General features: G+C 48.6%; 1 protein-coding gene across 1 annotated transcript in view; it reads left to right on the top strand.

The window, feature by feature from the left end:
* Positions 1-26,135, top strand: part of PIWIL2 (piwi like RNA-mediated gene silencing 2) — a 2,549,426-nt gene that overhangs the window by 337,867 nt on the left and 2,185,424 nt on the right. The window contains exons 5-6 of the mRNA XM_086944806.1: positions 14,765-14,900; positions 15,150-15,365. Of these exons, the coding sequence (XP_086800932.1) occupies positions 14,765-14,900; positions 15,150-15,365 (352 nt within the window). The remainder of the gene's footprint in view (positions 1-14,764; positions 14,901-15,149; positions 15,366-26,135) is intronic.

A 26,135-nucleotide genomic window follows, 5' to 3' on the forward strand; every position in this document is an offset into this window, starting at 1 on the left:
TTGAGAGCTTCAGCCCGTATTGCACGCATGTCCATGCGTTTACAGGATTTTATTTATAATATACAATATTTACCTGGCAGAGAAAATGTTTCTGCTGATTTTTTATCTAGGATGCCTTTACCAATTCAGGAGGATTTACACAATGAGTGGGACAATTTCCAGATTGCCATGATTCATGATGAGGGTCCCATTTCCATTGATCAAACTCTGTGGAGAGAGAAATTTGAAGATGATGAAATTTTAAAGAATGTTGCCAACTATATCACTGGTACTTGGCCTGACAAAAAGTGTTTGAATTCAGAATTGAAAAGCTTCTGGGAAGTGAGATCAGAACTTTCATGTTGTGAGAACATCATAAAAAGGGGTGAACGTATTGTTCCACCAGTGGGTGTGGGGAAAATTATAGTTCTGCAGGGTCATGAAGGTCATAGTGGCATGGTTAGAACCAAGCAACAGGTTAAGCATTTATTTTGGTGGCCAGGGATGGATATGTTTATTGAACGATTGGTTAGAAATTGTGTGGTATGTGCCAACTCAGATAAGTCTTTAGTTACTTTAAAACCCAATATGGGTGCACATACTATTCCAAACAATCCTTGGGAGACCATTGCCATAGATATCATGGGTCCTATTGGTTGCGAGTCCAAGTATGTCATTGCAGCCATTGACATTTTTTCTAAATGGCCAATTATCAAAATTGTCCAAAAAATAGATACTGATTCGGTTCTGTGTTTTCTAGATAAAGTCTTTATTGAAGAAGGTCTACCGGTAAGAATTATATCTGACAATGGTGTACAATTCAATTCAAAGAAAGCCAATGACTATTTTTCAAGGCTTGGGATTGCCCATTCCACTACTTCTTTATACAATCCTAGTGGAAATGGAGTAATAGAGAGGTTCAATAGGGTCCTGAAGGGCGCTATACAGTTTACTAGTAATGATGACAAAAAATGGGAAGTTGAAATTTTTAAGAAAGTGTGGATGTACAGGACAACCACGAATTCAATGACTGGGTATTCTCCTTTTGAGATCATGAGGGGGAGAATTCCAAGGACTAAAGTGAATCCCTCGTGGTTGGTGAAATCCACTTCTTCAAGTGTGGATTTGAGTTTAGTTAAGGAAAACCTTATTCGCACTCATTGCTCTAATAAAAAGTACTTTGATGAGAAATGTGGTTCAAAAAAGGATCCGAAAGTGGAAGTTGGTATGATGGTGAAGGTCAAAAAACCATGGAAGGTCAAGAAGGGTGAAAGTTCATTTATGGGTCCTTTTGAAGTTTTGGAGGTATTAAAAAACTCTGTGAGATTATCTAACAATAAAGTTTGGAACCTGAGTAGAATTGCTATTCTCAAAGCTGACACGGATGTTTACTGCAAAGAACTTATTCCTGGACATCCTGATCTTTCTTTTTTGGATGAGGATTTCAGTGAGGGTATGGTTCGTGATGATACAGATGCTATACCTTGCTGCTCTAGTAGTTGTTACACCAATCAGGATACTGCACCTACAGTACCTTCTTGTTCAAGTGATAATTTCACTAGTCAGGAGGTTACTGTTCAACATGGCGTTTCCTTACCCAAAAGAGTTACTAAGAAACCCAAGTGGTTGTCAGATTTGTTTGCTTTCATGACAGGAAAAGTGTAATTTTCCAGTTTTTTTTTTCTTTCTTTGTTTTTTTCATAAGGAGGGAAGGTGTGTTGTGTATCTAACACACGAGTCAGCGCGAGTACATGCTCGGCGCGAGGTTTGCTCGCGCATTCTTCCACATTCTTCCACATGGACTCGTGCCGACTCGTGCCAGTGTTTTCATTCAACCTTATGTCTCGAGTTGTATTATTGTTTGATTCTGCATCACTCGCGACCATATACAGTTTATTGTAGATATATGCTTTGCTGCAACTGTAATGTGTGTCAGTTACCGCGAACTCCTTGGAGACTTGAGCTGTATGCAGGAGTGCCTCTTTACGTGCAAATAAACTTATTCTTTCATCAATTATTTGTGGATATTTACTCTACATTGCCCAAGGCAGAATTTTCTAACAAATAAAACAAAGGCCTCTCGGAGCTCAAGGTGAATTAAATCCCTTTTGGGTCCAGGAGGCCTTTGTTCACAGCAGCAGCTGTGAATGCAAAAAAAACCAAAACATTAGAATGTGGGCTTCTATCTTCCTGTAAAAGCCCAGATCACTATTGTCTGCAATGGAGTGCTCAACATTGTAATGTTCTAATATTTATTGCCATTGTTAGGGGCAAGATGACTGACTCATGGCTTCAGCTCTGGAGAGTCATTGACCTCCCCACTCAAAACAGTAATAGCATTTTACCATCTGCATAAATAGTGCATAATGAAATGAATGAAATCTTGTTTTGATTATACAATATAATCATAAAATACTGAAAATTAAGCACACAAAAAACACAATTTATAAATATACATAATAAAAACCAACGTCATAACAATGTAGCAAAATGTATAAATACTAAAAAGCACGCCAAGTTGCTGCACCCAGAAGAGCGGTTCACAATACAGTATTATGCATTCATAACTTTATTCCAGTGTAAAGTACCTTTCAGAAAAGAGGCGGCAGCCAGCATAACTGCATGATCAGATAATTCCCAATAACTGAAGTATAAAAAAGCAGGCCGGAACTTTTGAAATCCCCCCCCCCCCCCCCCCCCCCCCCCCCCCCCACCCCTTCATAATAGTAATTAAATACTTGTCATAAAAACTCATAAAATGTAGAAAACACCAAATGCTACAAAGAATTATGTAAGCAACCATCCCATGGACAAACCTCAGCTATTTTTGGTTCAAACTGTCCAGGTGGAAAACAGATAAGTGATCAAATAGACCCCAATCGAAATTTAATCAAAATAAATCTTTCTCATAGATGGGTAACAACAACAATGTAAGGTTCAGGACCTGCCACAGTTTGCAGGGATAGAAGGGATTTAAAGGTCTCCCTCATAAGCACCTCTAAATCCCTAACTTCTTTTAGATGCTATAAAATCTGATCCCAACTGCCTTTCTATATCCCCATTGCTAAGGAAATGCGGCTCATGAAACAGGTCAGGGTACCTCAAGGTCCAAGCAACAGACTCCGCATAACTCAACCATGGTATTGTGAGACCAAGCTCTCACCCAAAGCAGTCGTCAATCACATCCCTATTCATCCTGTGTGATATCCAAACCACACTGAGATCGATGGTAACCTGGGATCCAGTTTCACAGAATCCTAGTAGTCTAGGCCCAGTTCCATATGCGCAAATAATGACTAGCTATTAGGAACCAGGCCCAACAACCGCCTGCAGAAGCAATTCTTCTCTTGCTGTAAAGCTTTAAAATGTCGATATCCCCAAATGGCTGCACCATACAGAAGAACCTGAAGGCATTTCATTTTATAGATCTGGAGGAAGGGTAATGTGGGTCGATTATCAATCTGTTTGGAAAATTTAAAAAGAACACTACAGGCTAGGGAAAAGCAGGAACACCGCTTAGACATGTAATGCAGTTCAGACAATCAAAAGTAACCCCCAGATAGGGGAAATTGGGTACCCTGGTGTCCCAGGGTGAGGTGAGACTGGTCGGACAGTTGTAATGGAGGACTGACTCGGGAAGCACGGTCTGATGAAGCAGAGCCAGAGAGCTTATGTAGGCTTTTAAGTGAAGGTTTTATTTGGGTATAAGTCTTTCTCCTCCTGCTGGTAATTCTTTCTCTGGCAAACGCTGCTGAATCATACACAGTCGTGCGAAGGGGATCCAGCTTGCCTCGGGGTTCTGGTCAGCTCGTCCCACAGGGTCAGGAGTCGCCGTATGGAAGGAAAGAGACAAAGGACATATTAGGAACAGGTTTTGGGACCTTCTGACAGTAGGGCCGGGAGTGAGGGAAACCTGTGCCAAAGTGAATATGTACAAGTAAGGACCGTGGGGCAGTGCTCGTGCAGTACAGGGAAATAGGGGCTGAGAGCTTTACAAGGGGCTGTACAAATCTACAGTCTACTCAGGAGGTTGGACTCGGTGTCCCATACCTGTTGGAGTCACGCTCCTCCCGTGGGAACGTGGCAGGGCGATGTGTTAAGACGTTGGCCTCCTGGCTTCTCCGTCTCGGCTCCGGTCTTGTTCTCCTCACGATATCGGTACACTCCTTTGCTGTATTCTCTCCTCGCCTCCAGGGAAACGCCGTCTGACGCTTCCTGGTTCCGGCCCCCTTTTGACGTTGGCGTGATGCTCCAAAGGGGCGGGGTTACATCTGCGGGATCCTTCTCGTTAAAGGGACAGGGTTCCATTCCTTCCGCTTTTGGCCACCAGTAGTCTGGATCTCCGGTCTTCCACTCCTCGGCTACTTCACGACCAGGCTGCTGTGGGGAGGGAACAGAGGTACGTGAAATCCTGGGGGCAGACCACCAGTCCGGAGTCTGACCCTCCATCTCACACAGGGGGCTCTCTCTGTCACACCCGTTAACCCTGTTACCCTATATGACAATAGATCTAGTTTTAGCGTTTTTTTGCCCACATATTGTGTAGTGTTTTGGTACTATTCACTTCCAACTCATCCATGAAGTTGACAAAAAGGTCAACAAGAATGTTTAGCCCATTAGCCTTTCCGGCCATCAGCACTGCATCATCCGCTTAGAGGAGGGAGGGCCCAGGAACTGATTTTACCTTGGGCAGGTCTTTCCCGTGTACGACCAAGTAAGTGTTCATACCATTGATGTATAGGAGAAAAAGTAATGGTGCCAGCACATATCCTTCATGGGAGGGCAAAAGATTTGAAACATTTCCCACCCATGCCGTATCTCACTGATGCATTCACATCTTAGTACATACTAATAATACATGTATTCAGTCAGACTGAAAATAAATGTGACTCAATACGTTCTAACGGATTCACACATATATTACTTTGAGTCCAAAGGTCAAATCCTGTGTTTATACCGCATTAACGCTTCATTGTATTGAGAATAACATTGCTTGTTTCCTTGGATTCAATCCGGTAATCGGTTTACACGAGAAACCAACTGTGGCCATATTCACAAAGAATTTTGGGTGATTATATCTCACAGTGCGAATTTAACCCCTTTGAGATTTGTTTGTTCACATATTTTTGTTAATAACTACTGCACATTAAAAGGAACATGGCATAAAAAAGCACATGCACATCTGTTGAGTGTAATATGATGTTTGTTACCAGAATCTTTATAGTCCTTTTGCCCTGTACTACGTCAGTTGTTAAGAGGATTCTCTCGTTACAGGCCTTTATGATGACCTACAACTCGTATGGGGGCTTTTAACGGCTGTTACGGTCTTCAGCAGGGGGTTATATTGCTTTTGTAACCATCTTTGTTCATAACTCAAGTGCAGACATCTACTTATGATGTTGTCCAGCTTTATACCTCTGCCTCCGTTGCTATTTGTTGGTCTTTTTAAGCTTCGAAGATGCAGACTCTCTTTTTTTCACAACATTCACAGGTATGACAAGTTACCTTTAACCTGCAGATCGTTAAACTTCATGTAAGGTTAGGGCGCAATTTTCTTTTATTTGAAGTGCCTCTCTTAAGTCAAGTCCCCACACTGCATAACGGTAATATGTAGCATATTACACTCTGATGATGAGCATGTATACTATTGGAGCCTATTTTTGAAAAATAACATAAAATTATGGGTGGAGATTTACTCCCCCAAATGTACTTTTATGTGTTTTTCCTGTTGACAATCATTCCTACTAGATTTTCAAGCCCACATCTGGTATTGTCATGTGATATATCCCCTTCTATTCCCCCTTTGTGGAGTTCTACATAGCATAGAACTCTGCTCAGGCGAAATGGACCCTCATGGGCAAATGCAAAATTGTATTATTTTTTTGATCAGAGAAAACCTTTATGACTGTGGTGAAAGCTGCTGCACCCCCACCAAATCTGAGGGCGATACAGTGCTCTTCCCAGCCTTGAACAGTAGCTAAAAATGTGTTTTTTATATAGCCACTACTGCCTGAGGGCGCCTCGACGCTCTTGGGCAATAGAGTGGTATATATAAACATATTTTATTTAATTACTCCCGCCCTTGGTTGGGGTAAATATCTGCCCATTTCGAGCAGGTGTGGGGCGAGTGCAAATAGTCTGAGAGTAGTTGTTGCAAATACTCTCTTTTTTGGCATTACCAAACGTCCAAGGCAAACCACTCTGGAATACCTACTTCCCACCCATTGAGATGGATTTACTGTTGATGATTTTCTTGCTGTGGTAGTGAAATTGACAGTAGTCCATGCATTTACGCTTATTAGGAACAGGAACAGGAATCCTCTGTGAATTTCAGGCAGGTAGTCACCCACTTTGCTGCGGAATTCTTCAGGGGTCAGCTTTGAGCCCCACGTCATTTAATGTCTAAGTGATACCAGTGGCGCTGATGGCCAAAGCCTGAGGCATCTCCCTGGTGTCGTATACAGACCCTTTGACGGAGGAAACTGACCTGGGTGTTGCCGTTCTGCTGGTTGCTGGTTGCTGCTTAACGCCAACTCTTTTTCCACCGAGCCTCCCCTTATCCCTGGAGGGATCCGCCTGCCGCCTGCTAACAACTTGCAGCACCCGCTTCGCGGATGCCGCTGTGCGGCGTGTGGCGAGGGGTCGAGGCTGCTGGAGAGTTTGCCGGTAGAAAAAGGAGGAGGGAGCACCGCGAGTCTGCCGAGGGAGCGCGCCGCAGGGACTCTCAAGACCAGGAGCCCCTGCGCTGCACAGGTGTGCACGGCCGTGCCCCCCAGCAAGACACGCCCCCCTGGCTGTCCAGGACACAAAAGCGGGAGCCTTCTAACCTCCAGTGGGACCCTTTGACGGAGGAAATTGACCTGGGTGTTGCCGGTCTGCTGGTTGCTGGTTGCTGCTTAACGCCAACTCTTCTTCCACCGAGCCTCCCCTTATCCCTGGAGGGATCCACCTGCCGCCTGCTAACAACTTGCAGCACCCGCTTCGCGGGTGCCGCTGCGCGGCGTGTGGTGAGGGGTCGAGGCTGCTGGAGAGTTTGCCGGTAGAGGAAGGAGGAGGGAGCACCGCGAGTCCGCCGAGGGAGCGCGCCGCAGGGACTCTCAAGACCAGGAGCCCCTGCGCTGCACAGGTGTGCACGGCCGCGCCCCCCAGCAAGACACGCCCCCCTGGCTGTAACGCCCCCTTATTTACAACGGACTATCGCTCAGCGGGACGCAAGCTGGACGCCGAGCGAAGCCCGAGCAAAGGGCGGGCAGTCGGTGGCAGTCAGGGGCTGACAGAGGCTGGGCTGGGCCATCCCTCTTTCATTTATCGGTTTTTGTCCAAGATCTCAGAGTCTATCTGTGGGTCTCGAGGCCAATATGTCAACTCGCTCTGGTAAAGCTTTGAGGGGTGGGGGAGAAAGTGCCACGGGGAGTACTATGATTGGCACAATGGACAAATGTATTACTAGGGTAGCTGCTGTCATCAAAAAGGAGATTGCAATGACGGAACGTCGCCTCTCACAAGACTCCTTTCCCTCCAAACGCTCCTCCTTGGGAGCTGTTGCACATTCCCTGTCCCCAATCTCCACCTACCCTACCTCTCCCTTGCCCGTGATTCTGTCCGGAGAGCCACATATTGTAGCTATAGAGGCAGGTATTGATAGGATAGAAAGCCTCATAACCAATCCCCTTCCCTCCAGCCCTAGCCCAGTTGCTGCAGAGCCCTGCCCCGTTCCATCTATAGCTACCTCCTCTGGTCACAAGTCCCAATTCTCTTCCGAGGTTCCCACACTAGGTCAAAAACCGTTGCCCCAGGTACGAGCCGGCCGGGTACATAAGAAAAGAAAAAGGGCGATCAGCATCCGGAAGGGTAGTTACTCCTCGCTTTATAAGATTCCTAGGATACAGTCCCAAAAGGGTCCTACGCATCCAGAATCTGGAGGGCCAGAACCATCTGGGAGCTTTACCCCACTAGTTCCTGCTGCTGAAACCCCATTGCCTCACTACCCGGTCCCGGCATTATTTACACCTTCAAACGAGGGTTCTTCCCTCGAGCCCTTCGAGAAACTGGTCAAGTCTTTGCTGGTACCGCTTATCGACCAAGTAAAGAGTCTGGGGGATAGGTTAGACAGATTCGAACAGACCACCCGGGACAATTTTTTCTCCCTGAAAACCCTCTTTAAACTACAGTCAAGGCTCAGGGAGGACACTGCAGACGGGAACGAAGGGAAACGGGATTCTGTGGGCCCATCACAGGGACACCAACCGGCATTGCCTGCTCAGGCACAAGCGACTGGGAATGTTATAACACCAGCACCCCTAGCTGGTGCAAAACAGACAAAGCCGACTCCTACTACTCATGTCGTTCAGGTCCATGCTAGTCCCCCCTCAGCAGTGAGAACACCCAAGTCTAACCCTGCCCAAAAGAAACGGCAAGAAGGAGGGGCTGGTCCCAACTCTAAACCATCGGCCGCTCCGCCCACTAAAGCCAGTGGAGTAGCCATGACTCTAAAGGCAAATCCATCCTCTTGTCCACCTAAAAACCCGACCCCAGTGGCTATTCCACAAAAGGTGGTACGCAAGTGCCCCCCAGTTAACCTCCCCCCTGAGTGCCAACCATACGTTGTTGTCCTAATCAAGGCCCCCCCCTTGAAGGACACCCAGCAGGAAACCCACCAGGCACTGAAGAATAAGGTCATTCACTGGTTGCAAGCCAACAGACCCCTTCCATTGGGCGTGGACGGCCTGATTCTCGGTGTACGCAGGGTAGGTTGGATTGGCCAGGGGAAAAAACTATTCGAGGGGGATTGTGTGGTGGTCAATTTCCAAGACATAAGTCGTAGTCTAGGGCGGGACACGGCCGGTCCCGGAGTCGAAGCAGTCGATTTAACATTCTTCTACCCGCGGCCGGCCTCGAACTCCCTAGCCAACCATCCCGTGTTCCCAACCCAAAATAGTGCTTACGGCCAATGACACCCAGCAATAACTGTAGCGCAGTCGCATACAGTTTTGCCAATGCCGAGCTGGGGCACTAGGGGGTTATTGACTTCTCGACTCCCCTGAGGAGGCTCGGGTTGTCCGGTGCTCCGACGCCCAGCCCCCTTTTACTGCTAAAAATAAAGAATCCTTGACCTCACCAGAGGAACAGGCTGCCCTAGCGATCACAGGGGAATTAAGGGTGGTGAGGGTACCACTTGAGCCTGCAGTTGTTTGTCCTACCGTGGGAGTTGTAGACTTAACTGGCCCTGTCGAGCCCTGTAACATTGCGGCTGTGGCGGACCCACCTATTAGGGTTCTCAGCTGGAATGTGGCTGGTCTGGACAGGAAGCTGTCCCTGCCTGACTGGAACTCACTTGTGGAGCAGTAGTCCATATGTCTGTTCCAGGAAACCTGGAGTAAGGAGCCCTTACACAAGGCAGGATATTCTACTCACCACTCACCAGCCGTCCACTCAGAAACTGGTAGGGGTCGCCCTTCGGGTGGCCTCCTCATCTGGGGGGTTTCTGAACTTAATTGTAGTGTGGAGGAGCAGTACACTAAATGCCCAGACCTCCTTAACATCTCCCTGAAAAACTCAAAGGGACGTGTTCTTCTAAACATCTTTAACATCTATGCCCGAGGTATGAAGGGGGGTAGAGAATCCCCAACCATAGCCTGCCTGGAGGCTTTGCTCCGATCCTCACCACATAAGCACTGTACTTTGGTTGCGGGTGACCTCAATTGCACCTTTGAGCCCCTTAGCCCCGAAATCACACAAGATCAAGAGGAAAATGACAATAGGTGGGGGATACCAGCTTTAGAGCTCAGCCCAATCAAAAAATGGACAGAAGTGGTGCTCCAGGTTAATTCCCTAACAATGGAGTTTGACCTGAGGGCCGTTAATGGCAGGACTGGTCTGACAAAAAGGGAGCCCATACATACAATAGGCCCGCGCACACGTCAAGAATTGATTATTTTCTTCTTGACGTACACCTATGGAGCATGGTAAAAGATATGGTGATTATACCCTCTGTCGAGAGTGACCACAACCTCCTCTCACTTACCCTGTCCCATAGGTAGTTAGATGGTACAGGGAGCAGAACCGCTTGTACCCCCGCCCCGGATATGTCATCGGTCTCTAACTGCGGACGACGGCTAAAGTGGGCTAAGCTGTCGCTCTCAGTGGAGAAAACTTCCACCATAACGCAGCTTTTAGCTGCAGCTTTAGAAAATCTCGACTCTCCTGAGGTTGGGCTGATGGAGGTGCCTGCAAGGTTCTGTAGCCTAACCCAGGCCATTAGTGACCTTTTTGTTGTCCCAGTCAGTGCCAATAGGAAGAAACTGTGTCCACAGGCTAGGCAAGGCTGGTTTAAACGTAAGTGCAGGGAGGCGAAGACACTGCTCGTTGAAGCAGTTAAATCCAAATCACAAATCAGGACCAGGGAGGCAAGAAGGCTATACTCTCACTGCCAAAAAAAAAAAGCTAAGAAGGAGTGGGAGGATAATTACTGGCAGCACCTCTGAGCTGCTAGTCGAGGGAGAGATGCCAAAGGGTTTTGGGACCTGGTGGGCAGTAGGAATCGTCCTGATGACACCCTGAGGACCTGCACTATTACTGCCCAGACGTGGTTTAACCATTTTATGACACTCTATTCCGCCGTTGAAGGTTCACTTAATGATCCCTTTATCCTTCCCCCATATACCCTGAATAGAGATATGGATCTTTTCTCCGCACGGGAGGTCACAAATCTGATTAAAACTCTGACACCATTAAAAGCTGCTGGCCCGGATGGGTTGCCAGGGGACCTTCTTCGAGCCTATCCAAGCGAATGGGGGGTACTGATCTCGGCCCTTCTTAATGCCATTATCGAGGGAGGATCTGTGCCAGAGTCCTGGAAAGGGGCAGAGGTAGTCCCAATTTTTAAAAAGGGTTGTCGGGATCTACCAGGGAACTACAGGCCAATAAGCCTTATAGACTCAACCCAGAAGGTGGCGGGGAAAGCTATTTTGGGGAGGATCCTCCAATGGGTGGATGATAACCATATACTGTCTGATATGCAAGCTGGGTTTCGCTCAGGCACAGGAACCATCGAACAAGTTTTTAGGCTCCTGTTACTTTACTGGAAGGTGGTGGAGCTGGGCAAGGGCAGTCTTTATTTGGCCTTTATAGACCTGAAGACTGCCTTTGACCTGGTTCCTAGGGAGGAACTCTGGAGGGTGTTGTATGGTCTCGGGATGCCCCCTTATATCTTAAACCTCCTTATCAAATTGCATAATGCCAACTATGCCCAGGTCAGATGGGGGTTGAATGGGGAAAAGACCGATAAGATCCGGGTCGTGAGGGGTGTCCGGCAGGGCTGTGTTCTAGCTCCCACCCTATTCTCCCTCTATGTGAATGGGGTGGTAGAGCACCTGCTTGGTGAGCCAGCAGACGCCCCCACATTGGGTGGCGTAAAGATCCCAACACTGTTGTTTGCCGACGACACCCTTCTCATTTCGAAAACCCCCCAAGGCCTCCTGAAGCTCCTGAACCGCTTCCAGGAATTTTGCACTAACAGAGGACTTGTCATCAATGTGGACAAAACGAAGTACTTAATCATGCAACCCCCCCCCCGTAAACTTGGCCGCCCCCCGATTCTGAACGCCATCCCCCTTGAAAGAGTGGCAGAATTTGATTATCTGGGAATCCGTTTGAGTGATGTTATGAGCTGGACTCCCCACATCAACAAAATGACTGTTGGACACAAAAGGGTGGGGGGGGCCCTCCTCAAGGAGTACAGCAACTCATCAAAACACTGTGTAGCTCCGATAATAGACATCTATAAAGCCCGAGCTGTATCCGCATCACTCTACGGAGCCGAACTATGGGGCCTAGGCAACATGGAGTCTCTGACCAAGGCAGAGAATAAATTCATTAAGGACCTCCTGGCTATCCCGACGAGCACCGCGACAGTCCCGGTGCTAATGGACGCGGGTTGCAAATCAATCAAGGACCAGGCCCGCCTCCGACCTCTCCTGTTTTGGGCTCGCCTGTAGAGGGTCCCGGAGCTAAAATCTTATGCAGACGGGCTGGCAGAGGTGATGTGTTCGGATGGTTGGCAGAAGATCAAATGGCTTGGGGACATTAAACATCTGCTACGGGACCTGGAATTGGGGTCTTGCTGGTCCAACCATTCAGCTCCCCCAAAGGAGTCCCTAAAAAAACGATATTGGGAATGGGTTTCTGCCAAGCTCAACAGCAATCAGCGTCACCAACTCCACCGCAGCTTATTTGAAAATAAAAGACGTTGCCTTCGAGCCCTATCTGGACATTATTACCATCGCCATGGACCGGGCTCTCTATATCAAATTCAGACTAGGGACCTTACCCCTTGCCGACCTCCTTTCTAGGTGGAATATGTCTAAGCAGGCATCACGCCATTGTGCCTTATGTACTGACAGACCCGAAACTGGGGCACACTTTCTTTTTGAATGCCCGGATTACGCGCGCCCTAGATCACATTGGCTTAAACCACTCTGTAAAGAATTGGGCACTCGCCAGTACTTGGTGGCTCTACGGATTTTACTAACTGATACAGCCCCTCCCATTGTTTGTGCCGTATCCAAATTTTTAAAATGGGCCTGGTTGATCCGCCTAAAAAGACTGTCTATATCAATTTAATTCTTTTTTAAAATAATTTATTCTGATTAATTGCTGCTTTTATCTCTCCATTTTAAATGTACAGTCTTTTTTACGATGTGCTGTTTTATATATTTTCCTTGTAATGCTTTTATGATATATGCATATTGAAATAAAGCAATCAACCAACCATATACAGATGACACCCTTCTGATGATCACCTTTTCTAATAATCCCAGCCAGGACACGAGCAAAATTCAAAGCAGACTTAATGGCCATCTCGGAGTGGATAACGACTAATTGTTTGCAGTTAAATTCAGCCAAATCCGAGATCCTAGTGGTAGGCAAGGACTCCCATGTCTGGGACAACGAATAGTGGCCTCCTGCTCTCGGAGTACCCCCGCACCTCAACCTGTGGTGAAGAATTTGGGCATTATGTGGATAAAGAACTTAATTTGGAGGTGCATGCCAAATCGGTCGCTAGGAAATGCTTTGGTCTGTTGTGAGGCCTAAAGCCTATACTTGGTTTGACCTTCAAACACGTCAGCTGGTCATCCAAGCCTCTATCCTGGCCAGATAAGACTATTGTAACGTGTTACTTTTGAGTTCCAATAAATCTGTGATTAAAAGACTGCAGCGGGTCCAGAGCGCTGCAGCTGGTGCGATCTTTTCCCTCCCGAAACAAGGTCATGTTTCCAACCTCCTCCGCCTACATTGGCTACCCCTTGAACAAAGAGTTTGTTTTAAAGCACTATGTATCACGCATAAGATTCTCACAGGCATCGGCCCAGGAATCCTAAGTGATCTATGCTCCTACTACGTACCCACACGAGGGTTGCGCTCAGCGGATTTGCTATTTGCCAGAATTCCATGTATACGGAGGGTTAGATCTGGTGGTCGATCTTTTAAGTGGTTGGCTCCTGCTTTTGCTTTAATAAACTTCCTCCCTCTACTTATTCGTAGCAACCCTGATCAGCTAACCTTCAGAAGTCTGGTAAAGACCTGGCTTTTCTCCCACTGCTAATTTTTTGCATTGCCTCCTCACCGTGTTCTGCTTCAGCCCTTGGACGCCTCAATGCTGTGGCAGCTATACGCTTTACAAGTATTTTAACATAACATAGCATAAAATACATTTGCGGCCCAAAAATATTTGTGCTACACAATAGCTTATGTTTTTTAGGATAACTGTTATATTAAGGACTCGTGCACACATTTATTACTACAATACATAGGTTGTATTCCAAGTTCATTACCACATTAGTGTGAAAGACACCTGAGAAAATTGTTTACCACCTCACAAATTACGTATTATATTTACTTAACATGTGAAATCTACTTTATGCTTGAGCATCTTCAGTGTGATTTTACCTTACTTCACTGATTTGGCTACCGGTATCCTGATTGTGGTTAAATAACTTTTTTAACAGTCAAATACACAGGACGAGTACCATGGCATAAATCATATACTGTGGGCATCATGACCTACTGGACGCTTCACCTTTCGTGAGTGTCACATTCCCAAACTTAAGAAATGGTCATAAATAGCATATTTTTCTCTGGGCAACTGCAAAAGTACTAGAACTAGTTTATAGCATCCGATCTAAGTTGGGCCTGGCAAGTTTAGTACAGATTGTCCTGGGTGGGGGAATAAAGGAGCGGTCAAATAAAGTAAATTTCCCTGTTTAACGCCCATATGATTTGTGCTCTCGACTACAGAAAAAAATGGCTGAATGGATTTGTATCAAAGTAGAATCTTATTCAAAGAAGTGTGTTTGCTTGGGTTTGGTGAAAATCTGTTATAGTTTTCAAGACATGACGTTACAAAGATGTGTGTTATTGGCTTGAAAAAGTTGAGAGATTTCTGCTCGCTTAACCACTGGGAAGTGCAAATGTAGAACATTTTCATGTGCCTCAATATGACGCAGCCAGTAGACTGTAATACAACCTGCAAAGTATTTCACAGGATGGAAAAGGGATCCTAGATCTCTGTTAATTCCAGGCAACTTTCTACTTTCAGGTGCTAACTTGTAATCATCCCTGATATGTTTCAAAAGCTCGGTTTACTGAGTTTTATTGCAGGCAGTGGTTGAGCAGCTCTTTATTTTTCCCTCTTCTCCCTTGCAGTTATATTTTTTCAAGTGGATGGATACAGTGACGTGTTTCTGTTTGAACTGCTATCTAAATTCGTGAAATCTTTCTTGTTTAGGTCGGGGTGTATTTGGACGTGGCGTTTCTGGGACTACTGAAAGTCTGACCACTCAGATCAAGCCTGCTGTGCCACAAATTGCACCATTATCTGCTGGTGATGGTAACTGGGCCAGAACGACTGCTGGAGGACTCGGGTAAGTGGATCTCTCACGTGACAGGAAAGAGTACAGACTCTCATCCTTCAAGTATAGTACATTTATTTATTCTATGATTAGTTTACTAGCAAAGACCCAGTAGCAGGGTCTGTTGGAAAGTTGAATATGAGTTTGATTAACTAGTCGTAAAGGTTCATCATAGATATAGTGGTCTAGTATACGTTTGTGTAAAATTCATTTTGTGCGAGCTAAAGTAATTATTCATTTTATGTGCAATTTTATTTTAAGATTCATCGGTCGAGGTGATCCAAGGCTACCATTTATTTCATTTGGAAGAGGATTCCCTGGCATTGGTCGGTCAACTTTACCAACCTCTGAAACAACTGGATTTCAGATGTCCTGTGCTACTGGGCTTCAACTTAAACCAGAAAGCCCACCTATACCGAAGAGCCCTCCTAAACCAGATAGCCCACCTGTTGTGGATGTGGAGCAGCCAGAGCAAAAGTAAGTAAAGAACAATGGATTCCTGACAGGGATATGAATATTTGGCCTCTTGATTGCTCTTTTTACTTTTTCGCCCGAGTTTTGAGTGTGCTTGCCATCTGCTTCATGATGTGTTTCCTTATTCTGTTCTTATTATAGCAAGCATATCCTGTATTGGCATCCGATATTGTGGGTTACGCTTCATTCATTACATTTAAAGTGACACGGTTGGTTGTGGGTGGGCCTGCATTTCAGTGGCATTATGACCTCGTTATGCTTCTGATATTGTTTCATTTTTGATTCTTGGTATATACCTCCATTGATGGGATGGAATCCCTTCGGTTGTTTCTGTGTATAGAATCTCAGGATTGGAAAAAATACGTTCGAGGCATGTGGGCTGCTGAATTCATATCTGTGCATAGATCGCCGTCTAGTGTTGGGTCCGGATGATTGCACATTGTTGTCCTGGAAGAGTCTTCGAAGTATCACGAGATAGGTGGCTCCTCCCCTGGACTACAGTGCGCATGGGCATCCTCTCCATCCTCAGTTTGTTTGTTTCCGCTATTGGGTTCGGATGTTACTATCTTAGCTCAAGTTAGGAAAACTTTCTACAAAGCCAAAAGGCTTTCGACAGCGTTGGTATCGTTTCGTTCAGTACCGGTAACTTTGTTTCGAGAGGGCATCGAGGAATCAGACTGTTTTCTTTCCACACTCGACCCGATCTTCGATCTACAATGGAAAGAAGCCCATTCAAGAGGTGTTCACTTTGCAATGCAAAATACCCGCACATCGATGTCCACCCGGTGTGCAACAAGTGCCTGTCCCCGGATCACAACGAAGCCAACTGTATGGCCTGTGCCCGGTTCAGGTCGAAGAAAACTCTTCGGATTCGACGCGCGGCTCGATTGAAGTCGAAAAGGTCAGCGCCTGTTCCTGAAAACATCTTCGGGACCGAAGACGAAGAGGTCGTTGATCTGGAGGATCAGGACTACCGGTCCGATCCTGCTTCGGGACATGACTCGGAGTATGACGCCAAAGACGAAGAGGTGCAAGAATAAGACAAAAACGTTGTCGAAGAGGTAGGAGACAACGCAGAGGCCCTTGGGGCCGTAGAAGATAGCTCAGGCGAGGAGCTAGGCCCAACCGTCTATAGGGGGCCGACGATGACGCACTCAATAAGGCTCAGGTCGTGGGATCGCCACTAGGCCTTACCCAAGATCTATAGTCTCATTCTACAGCCCCGCATAAAGGCCCGGCTTCGAACATTACTAAAGAGCCATCGGTTTCAAAACTGCCATCGGTCGATCCAAAGAAATCGAAACCGAAAGCATCAATGCCAAAGCCGAAACCGAAAGTGCAACTAACTCTGGTCGGCTCCAAGGCCTCAAACCCCTCGGAGCAGAAGAAACAGAAAATGGCCGTCGATGCCGAAAAGCTCAAGAAGGTCATCGAACCGACGGTTGGGGCACCGAAGACCAAGGTCAAGGCTGTCGAACCAACAAGGCCGACGCCAAAGTGAGTCGACACACACAAAAGACTCGAACCGAAAGATGGGATAGATCCTCGGTCGAGGCCTGCGGACAAGACGAAGACTGGCTCCAAGGACCCTGTCGAGTCGACGCGGCCGAGTCCATTCATAGCCAAGGAAGTGTCGGAGTCACTCCAACGCATCAAGGATAAGGCTACAGCGGTTGGGCCAAAGAAGTCCCCGACACCAAAGCTGGTCGGACATGTTCAGACCGCGTCGACACCAATCAAATTCGGGTTGCCACCCTCAGTGCGTCCGAAAATGTTCGAACCAAAAAGAGGTATCGGCTCCATTAAAAAACGGTCGATGGAAATGGAGGCTACAGAGGAGCCTGAAGAACAGGAGTCGAGGCAATTCATAGACTCGGAAACTGGTAGACTGGCCATATATAAAAGGAAAATAATACCAGAAACACCCATGGAGTCATATAAGAGTCCCTTGAAGAAGAAGAGGGATTTGACAACGTCACCGGCTCTTGTGGAACCCCTTCATTCCTATGGACAAGAACCTCAACATTTTTCACCAACATACTCCGATGTAGATGCAGGAAATGACGAACATGAAGATGAGCCTTATCATGTGGACACTGATCCTGATCATCAAAACCAACCATGGGCAGACCCGGCTGACCCAAGGCATCCGCAGACTGCCCCTGACACTCATGTGTACAGTGTGAAAACATCTCCTACTTAGGACACTGCTGCCTTTAATGCCCTTATTGAAAGAGCAGCCAGTAATCATGACGTCGAGCTACATGCTGACCCTGTAGAGGAAGACTTTCTGGTCGACACCTTTTCCACTTCAGAAAGAACAGTCAAGACCCTGCCCATGCTAAAAGGGGTCCTTAAGCATGTTGGTGGCATTTTTAAAGACACCACTAGAGCCAGGGTGTTAAACCCAAGGATTGAAAAGAAATATAGACTGGCACCTGAGGACCCTACTTATATAAGGGGACAGTTGCCATTGGACTCATTAGTTGTTTCTAATGCACGTAAGAGAGCAAACTCCCAGACTACAGGTGATGCTCCTCCTCCTGACAAAGAGTCAAAGGTTCTGGAAACTTAAGGAAAAAGAGTGGCTGCGCAGGCGGCTAACATCTGACGCATTGCCAACACTCAGGGACTCTTAGCCAGATATGACAGGTCCCATTATGATACCTTTGAGACACTGTTGCAACACCTACCAGATCAGTACAAGGAGGGTGCAGAACTACTAATCAAAGAAGGGAAGCTTATAACCAATGCTTCCATCAAGTGCGCGCTAGACGCAGCTGACACTGCAGCCAGGGCCATCAACACTAGCGTTATGTTAAGGAGACATGCCTGGTTGAGAATCTTGGGATTCAAACCAGAAATACAAACTTCTATCCTCAATCAGCCAGTTAACCCGGACTACTTATTTCGACCTGAGGTTGACACCACCCTTGAAAAAATTAAAAAAGACACAGAGACTGCAAAGTCTATGGGGGCTCTGCAGTCACAGCAGTTTCGGGGTGGCTCCTATTGTCGCTCCAATACTAGGGGCCCTTCAAGAGGCCAGTCCACACACCAGACACAGTACAATAAAGGAAGTACACAATCCACCTACAATAAGAACAACCGGGGTGGATATCGTGGAAACAACATCAAGGGCAGAGGCAGAGGAAACAACAGTTCCAGATCCTCTGCCAATAACAAACAGTGACGACCTGTCACTGCCCCCGACCATATAACACCTGTCGAGGGGAGACTACAACAGTTCCTGCCAGTCTGGAAATCCATCACCACAGACAGGTGGGTGAGAGACATTGTCCAGTACGGGTATTGTCTGGAATTAACATCCACTCCACCCAACATCCCACCAAGACACCGTCCTATGTCCGCAGAGCACTTAAACTTATTGCAGCAGGAGGTCGTCAGCATGCTGCAAAATGGGGTCATAGAGCTCGTGCCTGTAGAAGACCAAGGCTCAGGGGTGTAGTCTCTGTACTTTTTAATACCCAAAAAGGACGGGTCTCTCAGACCTATACTGGACCTCAGGCCTCTAAACAGTTACATTCTGTCGGAGCATTTTCATATGCTCACCTTACAGCAGGTTCTGCTGTTGCTCAGTCTGGGAGACTTCCTCGCGACATTGGATCTAAAAGATGCGTATTTCCATATACCCATACACCCATTACACAGACAGTATCTCCGGTTCACTATTCAAAATCAACATTATCAGTTCAAAGTCCTCCCTTTCGGAGTAACGAAGGCACCCAGGGTGTTCACAAAGTGCCTGGCGACAGTAGCAGCACACCTAAGGAGACAGCACATACATGTCTACCCTTATCTGGACGACAGGCTTATTCAAGCAAAGACGGCGCAGCAGTGTGCCAGCCACATGTCCCACACCATTCATCTTCTTCACAGTCTGGGATTCTTGCTGAATTATCCAAAGTCACATCTTCAGCCCGCCCACGTGCGACAGTACCTGGGCGTGACAATAAACACTCTGGCAGCCAAAGCTCAGCCAAATTCAGCGAGAATAAACAGCATGCAATTGCTGATACAAAAATTCAGACCTCAACACTCGCTTCCAGCAAAAGTGTTCATGCAGTTGATAGGCATGATGGCCTCCTTCATCTTTATAGTCCCGCACGCAAGACTACACATGCGTCCGCTTCAGGAGTGCTTGGCACGTCAGTGGAATCAGGCTCAAGGACAGTTAAAAGACCTAGTGTTGGTGAGCGGTCGGGCATTCAACTCTCTGCATTGGTGGAACCCACAAAACCTTTGCAAGGGCCGATCGTTCCAAGAGCCTGTGCCACAGATTATACTGACGACGGACGCGTCTCTCTAGGGATGGGGAGCTCATGTACTCCACTACACAGTGCCGGGACAATGGACAGCACAGCAAAAGAAGATGCACATCAATCTTCTGGAACTGATGGCAATCTTCATGGCGATGAAAGCTTTCAAAGTACACTTGTGCAACAAAGTAGTGTTGATCGGGACAGACAACATGACTGCCATGTACTACATACAGAAGCTGGGAGGAACACACTCTCCACAGTTGTCTCATCTGGCTCAGAGCATGTGGAAGTGGGCCATTCAGAGGAATATCTTCCTCTTGGCGGAACACCTCCCGGGCAAGGACAACCAGATGGCGGATCTGCTCAGCAGACACAGCCACCAGATGCAAGAGTGGGAGATACATCCATCAGTACTCCAACCGTACTTCCAGCAGTGGGGTCATCCACAGATAGACCTGTTCGCCACAAGGGAAAACGCAAAGTGCCAAAGCTTCGCCAGCAGGTTCCCACATCCACAGTCGCAGGGCAATGCGATATGGATAAACTGGTCAGGCAAATTTGCGTACGCTTTTCCCCCAGCACCTTTAATACCGCTGGTGGCACGCAAACTGAGGCAACACTTGATGACACTCATCCTGGTTGCTCCAATGTGGGCACGCCAACCATGGTACACCACGTTTCTAGAGCTATCCGTGGTACCGCATCAAAGGCTGCACCTCACACCCAGGCTTTTGGCGCAGAGCCATGGCGACATTCAGCATCCAGATACGCAACAGCTCAACCTGGCGATCTGGCTCCTGAAGTCTTAGAATTTGGCTACCTCAACTTGCCGCCAGAATGTATGAATATCATCAAGGAGGCAAGACGGCCCACAACCAGAGCATGCTATGCGTGAGGAAAATTAAATTTTTGGCCATGTTATGTTCCCTAGCGCGTACCCCACCGACTCCATGTACCAGCTTAAAGTGCATGTAACTTCCCTCCTGTGCCAGCTATGAAGACGCAAATACATTTGCGTCCACCGTTAACTTGTCCTCTTTCAGATCCACCCTGAATGGATTATATAGTCCGTTCCTAAGTATGCTATGCCACCGTCTTTTGTAGTACACTTTACATGTTTTCCTGCTCTAGCAGAGTAGGCCCTGAATTTCTGCCATCGAACCTCTTTTGTGGCTCCTGACTCTGGCAGCCTCTGCCCAGGCTACCTCTGTACCCGTGAACTCTGACTTACTTTCAGCGCGGCCCCTCGCGCTCAGCTCAAGCCTGTTTTCTGCCAAGACTGACTATAACCTTCGAGTTATCTGTTCCGCTCCCCGAGAATACATTCCTGCCTACTAGATCCTGTAAACATCCTCCCCAGCTGCAGAGCCAAAGGGCCGACCTGTCTCAATGCAAGTAATTCATAGCCTCTGTTGCCATGCTTCCACGGAAGGCCCCGTGCCCCACGCTTCACATGTAGACACTTAGGCGCTTATACACGCATCCACAGTTAGCATAGAATAGCTTCTGCCCTAGAGACCTTTTCGCCCAGATAGTATAGTTCCTAAACATCAGATATCAGATATGATAGAAGTACAAGTTGATCTGACATGCCAGACTTCTGTCTCTTTCCGTCAGTGTAAATGTCAAGTCCCCTGCACCCCGTTAATCACACGTCATGCAGCTGCGCGCGCATCCAAGCTTCCGATTTCTGCTGACATTGCAACAATTCTGTTAGCACCACCCCTTGGTGCCACCCACTTGCGTCACCTATCAGTGACATTTCTAGCACACACCTCTAGTTCACGCCTCTTGATTACGTATTAGTATCACGTGTATACTGTTATCTTGTCTTCTCTCAGCTGTTACGCCTCTTACATTATTCTCTATGATATGAATTAAGTATATAAGTTATGTACTGTCAATAAAATACAGCGCTCTATCCCTTCTGACACCCCTGTGGTGGTCAGAACATGATATCCTGATCAAGACCATTCCTTTATGAGGAATAAAACCCTTAGAAACTCTAACACCACGGACTCTGTCTTTTTTCATTCTGATTGAGTTATTATTGATTAAGTACTTACCTGCATAGAAATTAAGAGAGTAAATTAATTATTTACGTCATGCGGCTAAATGGAAAAGGTTTGTCATATATTGTAACAACAATGACATTAACCTACTGGATGCATCTATTCAAAACATTATCTGTTATTTGCTGCACTTATACAGGTGTAATCTGGCGTACAGTTCCATTCGTATACATTTATCCGCAATAGCAGCTTATCTTCAAAACAATCAATCAATCAATCAATGACACTTGTAAAGCGCGCTACATACCCGTAGGGTCTCAAGGCGCTGGGGGGGGGGGGGGGGGGGGGGGTGCCGCTACTGCTCGAACAGCCAGGTCTTCAGCTTCTTCCTGAAGGAGAGGTGGTCTTGGGTCAGGCGCAGGTCGGTCGGGAGGGAGTTCCAGGTCTTGGCAGCCAGGTAGGAGAAGGACCTTCCTCCTGTAGTCGCTCTTCGGATGCGGGGGACGGCGGCGAGGGCGTAGTTGGCTGAACGGAGGTGGCGTTTGGGAGCGTAGAAGTTGACTCGGCTGTTGAGGTAGCTCGGGCCTTGGTCGTGTAGGGCTTTGTGTGCGTGGGTGAGGAGGCGGAAGGTGATTCTTTTGTTGACGGGGAGCCAGTGAAGGTCTCTCAGATGTCCGGAGATGTGACTGGTTCGTGGGATGTCGAGGATGAGTCTGGCTGAGGCGTTCTGGATCCGCTGGAGTCTCTTCTGGAGCTTGGCGGTGGTCCCGGCGTAGAGGGCGTTGCCGTAGTCCAGTCGGCTGGTGACGAGGGCCTGGGTGACGATCTTCCTGGTCTCGGTGGGGATCCACCAGAAGATCTTCCGTAGCATGCGCAGGATGTTGAAGCACGCCGAGGAGACGTTGTTCACTTGCCTGGTCATGGAGAGGGAGGAGTCCAGGATGAAGCCCAGGTTGCGTGCATGGTCTGTCGGTTTGGGTGCGGTGCCCAGGGCGGGAGGCCACCAGGAGTCGTCCCAGGCGGAGGGTGAGGGGCCCAGGATGAGGACCTCCGTCTTGTCCGAGTTCAGTTTCAGGCGGCTGGTCGTCATCCACTCGGCTACCTCTTTCATCCCTTCGTGCAGGTTGGCTCTGGCGGCGGTGGGGTCGTTGGTCAGGGAGAGGATCAGCTGGGTGTCGTCGGCGTAGGAGATTATGCTGAGGTTGTGTTTGCGTACGATGGCCGCGAGGGGGCTCATGTAGACGTTGAAGAGGGTGGGGCTCAGAGATGATCCTTGAGGGACGCCACAGATGACTTCGGAGGCCTCTGACTTGTACGGTGGTAGGCGGACTCTCTGTGTTCTTCCGTCGAGGAAGGAGATGATCCATTCCAGCGCCTTGTCCTGGATTCCGATGTTGCTGAGGCGCCGTACTAGGGTGCGGTGGCAGACCGTGTCGAATGCCGCGGAGAGGTCTAGGAGGATGAGGGCCGCTGTTTCTCCATTGTCCATCAGGGCTCGGATGTCATCGGTGGCGGCGATGAGGGCGGTTTCGGTGCTGTGATTGGCTCGGAAGCCGGACTGTGAGGGGTCGAGGGATCCGTTCGTCTCGAGGAAGGCGGCCATCTGCTTGTTGACGGTCTTCTCGATGACTTTGGCTGGAAACGGGAGGAGTGAGATGGGGCGGTAGTTCTTGAGGTCGGTGGGGTCCGCTGTTGGTTTCTTGAGTAGAGCGCTGAGTTCGGCGTGTTTCCAGCTCTCAGGGAAGATGGTGGTGTCGAAGGATGTGTTGATGATGTCTCGCAGGTGGGGTGCGATGACAGCGTCGGCCTTGTTGAAGACGTGGTGAGGGCCGGGGTCGGTCGGTGATCCGGAGTGGATGGAGTTCATCGTGCGGATGGTGTCTTCGGTGCTGATCGGGGTCCAGGCGTGGAGGGTGGTGGTGGGGGGTGGTTGTTCGGTCATGGTGTGCGTTGGTTGGTTGTTGAAGCTGTTATGTATGTCCGCGATCTTGTTGTGGAAGTATGAAGCCAGGGAGTTGCAGAGGTCTTGCGAAGGGGTGATTTCGTTGTTTCCTGCGCTGGGGTTGGAAAGCTCTTTCACGATGTTGAAGAGTTCCTTGCAGTTGTGTGCGTTGTTGTCCAACCTGTCCTTGAATGCTGTTTTCTTGGCGGCGCGGATCAGCTGGTGGTGTTTCCGGGTGGCCAGCTTGAAGGAGGTCCTGTTGTCCGGTGTCGGTTCCCTTCTCCAGACTTTCTCGAGGGCTCGGCAGTTCTTCTTGGAGCTCTTGAGTTCGTCGGTGAACCATGGAGCCTTCTTGCTGCCGGGTCTGCTAGGCGGGGTCCTCAGAGGGGCGAGTACGTCCGCGCAGTTGCTGATCCACTTTGTGAGGTTGTCGGCGGCCTGGCTGGGGTCCGCTGAGCTGGCAGGAGGGTGCTGGCTCAGGGAGGTGGCGAGCTGGTCTGCTGTGATCTTGTTCCAGCTTCTGCGGGCGGCCTGTTGTTGGTGGTGGTGGGTCGTCGTTCTCTTGAAGGTGAAGTGGACGCAGCTGTGGTCCGTCCATTGAAGCTCTGTGGCGTGGCTGAAGTCGATGTCTGTGCTGGAGGAGAAGACTGCGTCGAGTGTGTGTCCGGCGAGGTGGGTGGGGGTGGACACCAGTTGCTTCAGTCCCAGGTTGGCGAGGTTGTCGAGCAGGGTGCTGGTGTTGTGGTCGTTGTTGTTCTCCAGATGGAAGTTGAGGTCTCCCAGGAGGATGTAGTCGGCGGAGGGGAGGGCATGCGGGCTGACTAAGTCGGCGATGTCCTCGCTGAATTGTGTGCGTGGTCCGGGGGGTCGGTAGATCAGGGTGCCTCTGAGGGTGGTGTTCGGGTTGGTGTGGATCTGGAAATGCAGGTGTTCGGCGCTGGTCAGGGTGTTGTCGGTGCAGGTCGTGAGACGGATGGTGTTCCTGTGGATGATGGCGATGCCTCCTCCCATCTGGTTGGCGTTTCGGTCCCTCCGGATGATCTTGTAGCCCTCTGGGATAGCGATGGCGATGTCGGGAGCTGAAGAGGCGTTCATCCAGGTCTCCGTGAGGAAGGCAACGTCAGGGGCTGTGGCGTCTAGAAGGTTCCAGAGTTCGATGGCGTGTCTGTGGACGGAGCGGGTGTTGAGCAGGATGCACTTGAGGTGGGTGCTGCTGGTGTTCAACTTGGCGGGTGCTGGTGCGAGTCTGGTCCGGATGCAGGAGAACTTGCAGGCGTGGCAGCTGAAAGGTCCGTGGGTGCGTCGTGGTGTGGCTTGGTGGCATTCTGGGAGTCGGCCGGTGTTGAGTGCGGTGAGGGTGGCGGCGGAGTACGTCAGGCGGGTTGGTCGGGCTCTTCGGGGGCCAGGGGTCCTGGCACTGGGCGCGGTCCAGGCGCGGACGGGCGCAGACGGGCTTACCTTTGGCGCGCCTTCGGCGCACAATCGGCGCGCCCGCTGCGCGTGACCGCTGCGCGTTCGCACGGTCGCCATTTAAGGCGAAGTGCGCGGGTGGGCGGAGCAGCTGGGAGGCGGGAGAGGGGAGGGAACAGAAGAGAAAGGGGCGGGGCTAATGGCGGTGGCGGGAAGCGGGAGCGGGGAGGGAGAGCGGAGGGCGGCGAGGTAGGCGGGCAAACAGGAAGGAGACAGGCACAATGCACAATGGGGGTCAGCACACTAAGAGGAAACGGCACAGAAAAATACAGGCAAAAATACAGGTCAAAAACGGGGGAAAACAGTTAAGCTGACGATACACAAAGAAACAAGCACAAATGTCGGGCAAAATTCAGGTCAAAACGGGGGAAAACAGATAAGCTGACGATCTGACGGCACACAAAGAAACAAGCACAAATGTTGGGCAAAAACAGGTAACAAGCACAAACGTTGGGCAAAAACAGGCAGCACCTCTCACTATTCAGAGTGCCTGCCATTAAGGCTTTTCTGGAAAGACTCAAAAGAGTGATCCCTCGCAGACACCCGCCTTCACCAGTCTGGAACCTCAATGTGGTCCTCACCAGACTGATTGGGACCACCTTTCGAACCTCTACACTCTTGTGAGCTTCAGTTTCTAACCTGGAAAGTGGCTTTCCTAGTATCCATTACCTCACTACGAAGAGTTAGTGAACTCCAGGCCCTAACCATTCAAGAGCCGTTCATACAGGTCCACGCATATAGGGTTGTATGACGCACCAACCCTACATTCATGCCTAAGGTGATTTCGCAGTTCCACATAAACCAGACCATAGAACTGCCAGTTTTCTTTCCTAATCCAGAAAATGTTGCAGAGAGATCCCTACACACATTAGATGTCAATAGGGCTCTTATGTACTATGTAGACAGAACAAAAGACTTCAGAAAAACAAAACCGCTTTTTGTTGCATTTTCACCACAGCACAAAGGCAACTCCATTTCCAAAGCAGGAATAGCCAGGTGGATCGTTAAGTGTATACAAATTTGCTATGCTAAGGCTAAACTCACACTAACCATTCCACCGAGAGCA

The sequence above is a fragment of the Lissotriton vulgaris genome, chromosome 11 (assembly GCF_964263255.1).
Source record: "Lissotriton vulgaris chromosome 11, aLisVul1.2, whole genome shotgun sequence".
In the NCBI taxonomy this organism is placed as follows: domain Eukaryota; kingdom Metazoa; phylum Chordata; class Amphibia; order Caudata; family Salamandridae; genus Lissotriton; species Lissotriton vulgaris.